Source organism: Sinocyclocheilus grahami, unplaced genomic scaffold, assembly GCF_001515645.1.
Source record: "Sinocyclocheilus grahami isolate Dianchi unplaced genomic scaffold, SAMN03320097.WGS_v1.1 scaffold5.1, whole genome shotgun sequence".
Classification (NCBI taxonomy): domain Eukaryota; kingdom Metazoa; phylum Chordata; class Actinopteri; order Cypriniformes; family Cyprinidae; genus Sinocyclocheilus; species Sinocyclocheilus grahami.
In genome coordinates, this window is record NW_015505184.1 from 4,137,445 (window position 1) to 4,148,940 (window position 11,496).

Genomic DNA, 11,496 nt, shown 5'->3' on the forward strand with positions numbered 1-11,496 from the left:
CAAGATTTCTGAAAATGAAGCAATATATTAAAATAGATTATGGCAGTGATTCCCAAACTAGGGTACACATAAATGCCCCTTTAATGAGTCGCATCTTTTTAAAAGTAAGGAAAATGTTTAGGGAAATACTGGATTATGAGATGTTTTGTACTGCTTTTGATGTACTGATATTGCTGACATGAGTTCACACTACCGTTTGTCCTATTTTGTAACGTGTTCTCTCTTAAGGCCCAGATTTTTGCAGTCTGGGTGAGTCACTGCTAGTTGCCAGTAAAGTCAGAGCCAGTGTTCAGATTTTACCTGACTTCTTTCACAGAAATGTACATATTGTATGAAAGGCACAAACTCAGCTTCAGACCGTGATTCCATCCAGTCAGTTTTTGAGATATTGAGCCAATTTTAGAACATGTATTGTATTAATTTGTCACGTCTCCTTGCACGTGTTTCTGCATTTTTTTGTAATCCACAATGACTTGAAAATCTGGTAGTGTGTGTGATCCTCAGTCATTTAGTGTCATTTCTGTAACCGTTTTGGTATGTTTTAAAATCTGTTCCAGCCTTAAAGGGGTCATAGGATGCTACATGCACTTTTACAAGTTGTTTGAACTGAAATGTGTGTTGGCAGTGTGTGTACACAACCACCCTAAAATGATAAAAATCCACCCAGTGTTTTTTTTTAAATCTGGTTAAATGTTTCCCCCTTTCTCAAATCAAGCCGATCTCAGATGCCTGTCTGTGTGACCTCACACAGACAGGCCCCTCCCACGATAGTTTGATTGACAGTAGTGTTTCAGCACAGACTGGACTGGTGTCTAACCTTAGACCCACCCTGAGGGAGCTGTCATCAGTCCACCATTGTTTCACCGCCGGAGCAGATGTAGACATGAATGACTCCTAAGCGATTGAGGTTTTCTGTTGTTGGATGTAATAATGAACATAGCAGTCGTCATTTACTCCCGACATCTGATCCGCTGAAGACGCAGTGGATTACGTTTGTTTTTGAAGGGAATGCGCCCCTGATCTACATAAATGCACCTATGTTCGCGCGAATCATTCATGATCCAGCCTCACCTACTGAGTATAATGTTTTGCAATTAATATTTAAAAATCACCTTTCCTAATAATGTGCTAATTAGGAAGTTTCGGGATGAATGCCGCTAAAGTAAACAGTCTCTCTGAGAGCAGCTCGGAAGAGAGGGGCGGGGTCAGCAGAGCTCATTAACATTTAAAGGAAAATGCTACAAAAACCACTTGATCTGAAAATAGCTGTTTTTGACAGGGTAAAACAAGGTGTTTTTTACACTACCATTGAGAAATTTTAACCAAACTATGTTACAGACTTTTCATTAAGACCCTAAAGAATCATATCAACTTGTGGAAAATGGGCATCCTATGACCCCTTTAATGATTTTGTATAAACATGCTCAGTATATTTGTATTATGAAACAAAAGGGTACAAAAGACTAGGGTACAAAAAAAAAAGAAGCTGTTTTTAATTGTGAAGAATCCAAACTAAAAGCATTTCAGTGTCACGTTCGTTACAGAGGAATGCGCTGCAAAGATGTCACATGTCTGTGTCCACTCAATAACTATTTAACAGATCTAAGTCCTCTGCAGACAGAGCTGACAGAGACTGGCGCTTTGACAGAGGAGCTGAACTTTGGTCTTCCTCTATTGATGGTCTCCTCTTCTTGCCCTTCTGAACAGCTGCCACTGTTGATGAAAGTGTGTCGTGTTCTGCTGTTGAACTCGTGCCACAGAGATCAACCTTATAAAAGTGAATCGGCACAACTTTGTCTTTCTTTGTGGTGTCACTCATCCCAGAGCAGGAGTTTAATGTCTCTCGGACAAACTTTTCTCTTCCATCTAAAGAACAAAATGAAAATAATCAAAATTCAGAATATTATAACAATTACAACAATAACAAAAATTTGTAGTAGTAATATAATATTTTGTGATCAAGTGAACATGTAGATAAAATGAATAAACTCACAGAAACGGAGAGCATTTGTTCTTGGTTTGTAGTCTTTCTTTGGTACTTCAGAAGCTGTAATTTCCCATTGGTTTATTACCTGATTACAATTTGAATAGTGAGAGAATGTTATACAGAGATGCCTCATTATAAAACATTTACAACATCAACATTGCATTCATAATTACCAATATCCATCATGGATACCATAAAAGCGTCTCTGTTACCTGTTCAGCCCAGCCATCTGTTTTACAATCAGAATGTCCAAACTCCTTCAAAGGGGTTTCTGATAAGAGCATTCTCATATTCTTTCTGAAGAATCCTTTCAAAGACACATTCACCTAAAAGAGATTTCTAATATTATACAAGACCTCCATAAAAACGTACTCATTGATGTTAACTTTTTAATTGTGCTACCGTCACATTTGTCCCAGATATGTCCAGTTTCTGTAGCGTTTTAAAGCATGTTAGATATCCAAGACCTTTCTCAGTAATGGGATTCTCTGTTAAGAAATAAATCAAATGGCAAGAGTATGCATTACCATAAAAATCACATTCATCGTGGTTATGTATAAAAAGCAACTGAGAGTATTTATGTAATGAGATTCAAACACAGTTTTTAAAAAAAGTTTTTTTCTATGCTCACCAAGTCTGCATTTATTAAAATACAGTAAAAGTAATATTATAAAATATTATTACAATTTACAATAACTGTCTTCCATTTTAATATATTTTAAAATAAAATGTATTTCTGTGATGGTAAAGCTGCATTTTCAGCAGTCATTACTCCAGGTCTCAGTGATGATCCTTCAGAAATCATTATAATATTCTGATTTGCTGCTCAAGAAACATTTCTTATTATTATCAATGTTAAAAACAGTTATGCTGCTTTATACTGTAGGGAAACCCTTATTTTTTTCAGGATTCTTTGATAAATAGCCACATTTTGCTATAAGTTTGATTGCTTCATATAATAATTGCTGTTAATAGTGTTCATCGTCTGTTTTATTACGTCTTAAATTGATTTTTCCGTACATTTCTGCCATATGTACATTAACTGACAGTCACCACTGATAAGCTACCACTAAATATCGTAGAAACTTAATTTGCTGTAAAGTTGCTTTGCACCGATTTGTATCGTGAAAAGCGCTGTACAAATAAACTTGAATTGAACTGAAAATAGAAAGTTCAAAAGAACAGCATTTATTTGAAATCGAAATCTTTTGTAACATTATAAATGTCAGTAAAGGCATTCTAAATGTCTTTATTGTCACTTTCGCATCCTTGCTGAATAAAAAATATTTATACTGACCTCAAACATTTGAATAGTAGTTTATCTGACTAGACAAATCCATAAACTTACCAGAGAGTTCCAAAAGCTGCAGATTTTCTAGACCTTTCTTCATCACCCTCACCGGCGCGCTCAGTCTCTGCAGTCCTGCATCAGAAAGGCAGTTTGCACCTATGAAAAGCTTCACAAGGCTACAGCAAAAAAGGAAATGTGAAGAGGAAAAAGAAAGTGACGTCACTCTTTATCACAAAGTAAAACAAACTGTACACCCAATAAACCATCTGAAATGTTGCCAATGAATGAGACGATGAAGTTTCCATACCTAGCCAGGGCTTCAGAGGTTATGTACTTAAAAACCTCATGGTTGTCACCTAATCTACATCCATAGAGGTCCAGGCACTCCAGACTCTGAAACTGTCTGATCTCTTCCAGCCTTTCGGATATCATAAGATTCCTGAAAACACAATCACACTGATGTAAATGCACTGGTTTCTAAATTATACCTACCTACCTACCTAGGCAGCATTTTGGACGTCTACTTAGGCAGACAGCCATGAGATTGTGTTTACTTCTCACCTGTTTCTCAAACACAGGGATCTCAGCACTAGTTCTCCATAGGCCTCACAGAAGACCTGCAGTGCTCTGGGTGCAGTCTGAGGCTCAGAGAATTTGTGTCTCTCTTCAGCGGCCGAGAACAACTTGTCAGCCATTTGCTCAGGAAAACCGACCAGCGAGTCCACATGCTCGATATGATCAGCGATGAACTGTAAAGATATGTCAAATAAAGACTTCACCGTGTACCGCAGACTGCCCTCTTTGTTGTAGGTAAATATGAAGTGGTCTCTTCTCTTTGTGTGGCTCGCGGATGGTAAAATGTCGATGCAGAGTTGAAAGGAGAAGTCTCTGGAGAAGAGTCTGTGCTGCGGAGCATCATTCCTGTCTGCGCTGACACACCGCCGCAGTTCTCCTTTCTCTCTGACATACACAGCTCCACAGCCCTCACTAACATACATCCTTACAGCTCTCTACACAAACCGAGCGTTTAGCGTCCAAAATATTCGGTTGTCGTTTGAGAATCAAGGGTATACTGACGGAAACATCGAGAAGTTTGTAAAATGTAGAAAGATTTAAAAACGACGGGCTCTTGGAGTAACATCCCTCCTGTAAGTCGAGTTTCACGCACATTACAAAATAAAAGTCGTTACTGAAATCCGCACTAAAATGTATTTAAACGCCCGTATACGTCGCAGATAACTTCAGTATATTAAAAAAACAGGTTTAAAAACTTTTACCTATGCTACAACTCTGATGTATTTTACTCGCCCCCCCCCCATATTTTTATTTCACCATATTAGTTACTTTCATTGTTTAGTTTTTTTTCTTTTCATTTTTTAAATTGGTCTCCACGTTTTTATTATTTCATTCTAATGTTTTATTTATTTACTTACTTACTGCCTATTTTTACCACAAGTTGCAAAACACCAGGTGAAAAATCATTTGAAGGGCTTATTTGATTTATGAACAAGTAAAGACTTTTATTCTGCTACGCATCACTATCACTCCTCATTTCCGCGTTTCCATTTTCGCACCTTCAAAACAAAGTTTAAAATCCTGAAACATTCAAGACGCTTTTACTGGTGAGTTGATTAACATGACGAAAACATTAGAGGTCCTATTTTGCTATAAAAAGGCGATGTAAAATCATCTGAGAGAATGCATATTCTTAAAACAACAATTTGTTACGTTGTAACTGCATTTTTCTGTTTGATGTATAATATCCGCATACGTCTGAATGTCAACAGGTTGTACAGTGTCACTCTGCTATACATGTGATTAGACACTTCAGTTACAGTGGTAGGTCAGCCATGGTTGGTACAACTTAATGCTTAAAAGGATAGTTCACCCTAAAACTAAACTTCATTCATCACTTAACGTTACTTCCGTTCCACGGGAACTTAAAAGAAAATGTTAGGAAGGTCGACAGCCTTCATTGAATGTGAAGAAGATACAGTGAATCTGAATGGTGACTGAATCTGTCAGTCCCTCACATTCTGCCTAATGTATCTTTCTGTGTTCCGATTTTTGGAACAACATGAGAGTATTGATTTTAATTTTGGGTGAAATATACCTTTAACAATCTTCAGTATCAATAGCATTAACTAAAGCTTGTCTGCTTATCTGTTTTCTATTGATGCCTTCATTCACAGAGCACATAGATCTGTGATGGCCAATACTGATTTTCATTTGCAGTTTCAAGGTGAGTCCCTTAAAATACTTATTTGAAAGGCAAACTGTTACTTTTAATAATAAAAAAGATAATGGAATCTGCTTATTGCTCTTGGGGAAAAAATTCTATATTGTGCTAGAATTTGAAGATGAGCAAGGATTCACAGAAAATAATCAAGGAGCCACAACAGTGACCATCGATGAGCCCATCAAATCTAGAAAACAACGGAAAGCTACTGGAACTGCTTTTGAAGAAGAGGACAACGATGACAAAACTGAGGTCCGTGGGACACAATCTCTAGATAATCGGAGGTCTTTATTTCTTCAAAAGGAGCACTGATTCAAAATGCATGTTTCTTTCTCAAACAGCTTCTGTCAGGTCAAAGAAAAAGTGCACCCTTCTGGACGTTTGAGTATTACCAGACATTATTTGATGTGGACAGTCATCAGGTCAGCCATCTTTACTGTAGGATTCAGCCCTCACACTACAGTGATTATCATTTCAAAGAGTTAAAAAGCATTCATTGTGTATTTCACAAATATATACTTTCTATATATAGGGTTTTCTGATTTGTTTTAAATAAAAAAAATATATAAATTGCCGCTGTTTTCATATATAGGTAAAGAACAGAATAATTGGGTCAATTCTGCCTTGGCCGGGGAAAAACTTTGTTGAGGTCTATTTACGGAGTAACCCGGACCTGTATGGTAAGCTAAATTGAACTAAAATTGTTTAGAGCAAAAAGAAAGATGTTTATAAAAAGTTAATATGAGTATGTGGTTTACTTTTGTAGGACCTTTCTGGATCTGTGCAACTCTTGTTTTTGCCATCGCTGTTAGTGGAAACATCTCCAGTTTTCTTGTCAACCAGGGTCAGCCAAAGTTCAGATATGTGCCAGACTTCAGCAAAGGTTGGAGATATGTTGTTTGAAATAGCCCAAACAAAATAGACCCTCTGGCCTCACCCTAAAAATGACACTGGTTCTTTTGCTTCTTTTCCAGTAACTATGGCAGCCACAGCAATCTACAGTTACGCATGGTTAGTGCCTTTAGCTCTGTGGGGTTTTCTCACCTGGCGAAATAGGAAGATCACAAGCCTGGTGTCCTACTCCTTCTTGCAGATAGTGTGTGTCTATGGTTACTCGCTCTCCATCTACATCCCTGCTGTGGTGAGTCATAGTCACAATATATACATGAATATAATGTGCATTATTCTGTGCATAATTACCGCATCTGGGTGTGATAAACACATTTGATAGATGATTTTCAAGCATTCTCTATTATTATTATTACAGTTTATTTACTTGCTTGTGTGCATTTGTGTGAAAAACAGATATTGTGGATAATACCAAGTGAAGGGTTGAGGTGGTGCTCCATCGTGGTAGCTTTGTGTCTCTCAGGATCTGTGCTGGTAATGACGTTCTGGCCAGCCATCAGGGACGATAAACCAAGGATTACCATTGCGATTATATCCACCATCGTGATTCTTCACGTCCTGCTTGCAGTTGGTTGCAAGGTATGTTTTAAAGAATCTTTATACATTAGGAATGAATGTGATTAACATTATCTATTATGAACAAAATACACAAAACATATTCAGGATGCACAATATATTGGTCTATATTTGTTACCGAGTGAATTCATCAATATCAGTCCATATTTGATATATCAATATTGGATATTTAATTGTGCATGCTTATTTTTCCTTATATTTACATTTAAATGAGCTTTGCTGGAACCTAATGCACACTTAAAATTGTTTTTTGTTTTTTTAATTTAACTAACAATATAAAACACTGTTAAATATTAAGATCTTTATCAAATCTCAAAATGAATATCGATTTTTTTTATACTGTACATTATAATTGTATGCTTAGAGTGACTGGTAGCATTTAAAATTATTGATTTTAGTTTGTAGTATTTTATATTACAAACTAATTTATTATAGTATAACATTTAAACAATTATTTCTGGCTTATCTGTATTGTAATATCATTGCATCCTAATATGTATGCATATAATTCTGCACGTACTAAAACAATACAAGCAAAACATATTTGATAAAACTTTGTCTAAAATAAATTTTTTGCATCTGTTGCAAAAATGCTACAGATGTTATAACTAAAGTTGTGTAGCTGTTCTAGCAACTCAACGTCAGCATTTTAGCACTGCTTCTTGCAGCGTTAAAGGATCAAACAGGTTGGTGTCAAATGTGTTTCCCCAGTGGAAGGGTGTGTTCTTGGAAACACCAGCAATAGTCAATGACTGGCTTGGAAACATGCCAGTTTGAGAGCAGAACCATGTCCTTATGGCTATCATGTGCCGTCAATTACATTCATTTAATTAGGGATAGGGAATGCAGTGTTTAGGGGACAAAAGTGCTGTCAGAGTCTGAAAGATTTGTGCCCTCTCTCTTTTTTCAGGCATGTTTCTTCAGTACATATGAGATGGATCCATCAAAGGATCACAATGAGCCATCGACAGCGACCAACACTTCATCATCCACAAAGCCAAAGTGAATTACAGCCTTGGGTAAATACAGGACTTCAGTGAGGTGACAGTGGCGCACTCTCTCATGTGCTTTTTAATAATGATGAAATGGCATAGAAATGCCAGCACTTTAAGACTTTTAGATGAGCAGAGTGTCATTTGATTGTAGCTGCTGGTGAGAAAATAAGACATTTGCATTTGATGAGGTGTTAACATGAGACAGGACTTCCTGTACATAATCTGTGCTCCTCGAGAGACTGTTATTCTTCTGTAATTGCAGCTTCTCCTCTTGCCTTATTAGAGAGAATCGGTTATCTTGATAATGAGATTGTGGGTTTTCTGGATTTCTTCATCTTATAGTCTGTGAAAGTAAAGCTTTCATTTTGGTATGTTTATGTTTGTAGGTGAGCAGCGAAACCTGGAGATAATCATCTACATGTTTGATGTTTTCTGATTTGAGGTTCAGACACATGTTGCTGTTACAAAGTAGAGGACATGTGTATATACTGTGTAGCTGTGGTTTAAATATTTATGTGATAATTGAGCTTGAGATGGTTTTCAAAAGGTCACTCTCCTGTTTCTATACCACTTTGGAACGTGTATATGTACTTAAAATATTTGAACACTTTATAAAACTACAGGTCCAGCAGAAAAAGGGATGGGAAAAATAAAATATGAGTTGAATTGCACATAAACAAAAACTGATTACTTATTTACATTTTAATAAAGTTGAAAGTCAAAGCTACAGTTTATTTAAATATTTGACAAATGTTCAGTTCTCTGTGGTGGCCATTGATTTTATTTTTTTGCTATTATTTTTACTCTGTATATTTTTGTGAGATTTGTAACTAGATCTATGCCTTTTCTTTAAACAAGATACTAGCCTAGAACATAAAATGCCTGAACAATTAACTGTATTCCAAGACGTCACATTGTAATAAATATTTAGCAGCTTTTTTCCCCTTTTAAAATTACATGCACACAAATACAGACCAAAATGGCGAGCATATACTGAGCGTACAAAGTTTTTTTCCATTTATAATGTCTCAATGATTGATGATGATACTGATAGCCGAGTGGTTTAGAAGCAGATCATAGAATTTCCCTCTCAGCATCATTAAGATTCACAAACAAAGGTTATTGTCATAGATCAAATCTATCTGGTCTTTGATGCCAGTATCTGATACAGTGCAAAGTTTCGTATATCTCCGAGCACCATCAGCAGTGCACTTTTAGCCTTTATTCACCACAGTCATTAGATTAATTAGATAAATTATTGTTTTTTTTCAAGTTGGCATTGGCGTTATGAAATGGCTCGGCTACATTTTCCAAATTAACAAAATAGAAAATTTGTGTCACTTGAAACTGTGCCAATGTGTGGTGTGCCCCAATTAATGGTCATTCTAGCCTTAGCTTAGAGTTACACCGAAGCTGCCTCCCAAACCTACAACCTTTGTGAAGGAATGTCAGCCTCACAAGTCACCGTTTCCCTTTACACTGTGGATTAAAAATAAGGAGGCTTTATTTTTGGATCATTGAATTCACAGGTATCTCCTGACATTATTTGGATGACTTGCAAATGGAAAACCTATTTCAAGAGGATTTGACCTGACGACCTGTATCAAGGAACATGTCTTTTCAATATTGCATTTAAAACTGCAAATGAATGATGGCTGGGAAAGTGGAAAAGGTGTCCAAATACGAAACTTTAAAGCTTTTGGAAAAGTGTCGGAAGGAAAGAGACGATGCTTTGCACCGCGAGAATACGATGAGGGAGAAAATGAGACAATACGAGTCCCGGATGAGATCAACCGAAGCGCTTAAACAGAAATAATTATTGTTTTTTTTCAAGTTGGCATTGGCGTTATGAAATGGCTCGGCTACATTTTCCAAATTAACAAAATAGAAAATTTGTGTCACTTGAAACTGTGCCAATGTGTGGTGTGCCCTAATTAATGGTCATTCTAGCCTTAGCTTAGAGTTACACCGAAGCTGCCTCCCAAACCTACAACCTTTGTGAAGGAATGTCAGCCTCACAAGTCACCGTTTCCCTTTACACTGTGGATTAAAAATAAGGAGGCTTTATTTTTGGATCATTGAATTCACAGGTATCTCCTGACATTATTTGGATGACTTGCAAATGGAAAACCTATTTCAAGAGGATTTGACCTGACGACCTGTATCAAGGAACATGTCTTTTCAATATTGCATTTAAAACTGCAAATGAATGATGGCTGGGAAAGTGGAAAAGGTGTCCAAATACGAAACTTTAAAGCTTTTGGAAAAGTGTCGGAAGGAAAGAGACGATGCTTTGCACCGCGAGAATACGATGAGGGAGAAAATGAGACAATACGAGTCCCGGATGAGATCAACCGAAGCGCTTAAACAGAAATTAAAGCAACTGACTTTGGACAACAAGGAGCTGCGGAAACAAGTGAAGGTCCTGCGGGCTGAAATTGGTTTAGAGGCCAGTCCTAAATTTTACGGGAAAACCACCAAGGATATAATCAACGACCTGCACGAGAAGGAGCGCGAGTGCAATTCACTTGTTGAAAAAGCGGGTAAATTAAGTTTGACGGTTGATGAAATAACATCTGAACTGGCCAACACCGTGACCTCGAAGACTCTGCTGGAGGACCAGGTCCAGTCCCTGCAACAGAACCTGAAGGACATGACCAACAACCAGCGGCGTCTTCTGAAGCTCTGGGAGGACAAGAAGGCTCAGCGGGAGCAGCTGTCACTGCCCGCCATACCGCAGAGACCCGGGCAAAAACCGCTGCTGCATAAAGGCGTCCAGACGGAGATGTCCGTCAGTTCAACACAGATATTGCCCACCAACGCATTTGAGACCAAGACCCGCCGAGAGATCGATAAAAGCAGAACCAGTCTGGAAAGACGCAACATCACTTTAGCGAATGGCACTCATCGAGAGAAAAACGCTTTCATTCAGAATGAAGCGAAAGGAATACACAACTGACGATTATTATTTCACGCAACATTTGTGTGTCTGTCTACGCGTCATTATGCTGCTCAATGCCTCAACTTACAGCATTATTTTTTTTTAAATATATAGTTTTTAGTATGTTTAAAATGATTAAGCAACAACCTGATTGAAACAACCGAAACATTGAGGACTTTGTTACTGTACCATAATTATTTCTTATGTATCGACCCATTATTACAGTCTTTCTAAACTGCTGTTTGATGTAATGCCCTCAAAACATTGTGTATAATGAAATTGTTTAACATTAAATATAAATGTAATTATATCATTTTATTCAGATTTTTCCTTTTTAGTTAGGATAATGTTGTAATTAAGTGATACAATTAATTATTTAATATTTGTAAGGTTGAATAATGTGCTTCACAATAGTATTATCTTTTGAAAAGAACAGCTATAAATTTGCGCAGAGTTCACATCTCTTTAATGGGATAGTTCACCAAAAATGTAAATTTAGTCAACATTTACTCATCATAAATTCTTTCCAAACCATTAAGACTTTTCTGATAACGTTAC

General features: G+C 37.0%; 3 protein-coding genes across 6 annotated transcripts; 2 read left to right on the plus strand and 1 right to left on the minus strand.

The window, feature by feature from the left end:
- Window positions 1-1,477: 1,477 nt before the first annotated feature.
- Window positions 1,478-4,438, minus strand: LOC107586495 (leucine-rich repeat-containing protein 42-like). The gene is made up of 7 exons (XM_016273892.1): window positions 3,840-4,438; window positions 3,586-3,717; window positions 3,336-3,454; window positions 2,390-2,475; window positions 2,200-2,313; window positions 1,994-2,072; window positions 1,478-1,866 (listed from the first exon to the last, which is right to left on the minus strand). The coding sequence occupies exons 1-7, from the start codon at window positions 4,274-4,276 to the stop codon at window positions 1,583-1,585; spliced, it is 1,251 nt and encodes a 416-aa protein (XP_016129378.1). The 5' UTR covers window positions 4,277-4,438; the 3' UTR covers window positions 1,478-1,582.
- A 388-nt stretch (window positions 4,439-4,826) lies between these two features.
- Window positions 4,827-8,944, plus strand: LOC107586505 (protein YIPF1-like). Of its 4 annotated transcripts, XM_016273909.1 has the most exons (11): window positions 4,827-4,900; window positions 5,066-5,117; window positions 5,471-5,520; window positions 5,630-5,769; window positions 5,859-5,939; window positions 6,110-6,197; window positions 6,284-6,400; window positions 6,492-6,658; window positions 6,823-7,005; window positions 7,913-8,021; window positions 8,384-8,905. In XM_016273909.1, exons 3-10 carry the CDS (start codon window positions 5,487-5,489, stop codon window positions 8,006-8,008), a joined length of 906 nt encoding a protein of 301 aa, XP_016129395.1. In that variant the 5' UTR covers window positions 4,827-4,900; window positions 5,066-5,117; window positions 5,471-5,486; the 3' UTR covers window positions 8,009-8,021; window positions 8,384-8,905. The 4 variants fall into 4 exon arrangements, with proteins under 4 accessions (XP_016129395.1, XP_016129404.1, XP_016129387.1 ...); XM_016273918.1 differs by having other exon boundaries at window positions 5,066-5,131; window positions 7,913-8,944; XM_016273901.1 differs by having other exon boundaries at window positions 7,913-8,942.
- Window positions 8,945-10,127: 1,183 nt separating this feature from the next.
- On the plus strand, window positions 10,128-11,188 carry LOC107586526 (uncharacterized). The gene has a single exon (XM_016273936.1). It carries the CDS (start codon window positions 10,207-10,209, stop codon window positions 10,954-10,956), a length of 750 nt encoding a protein of 249 aa, XP_016129422.1. The 5' UTR covers window positions 10,128-10,206; the 3' UTR covers window positions 10,957-11,188.
- The last annotated feature ends 308 nt before the right edge of the window (window positions 11,189-11,496 follow it).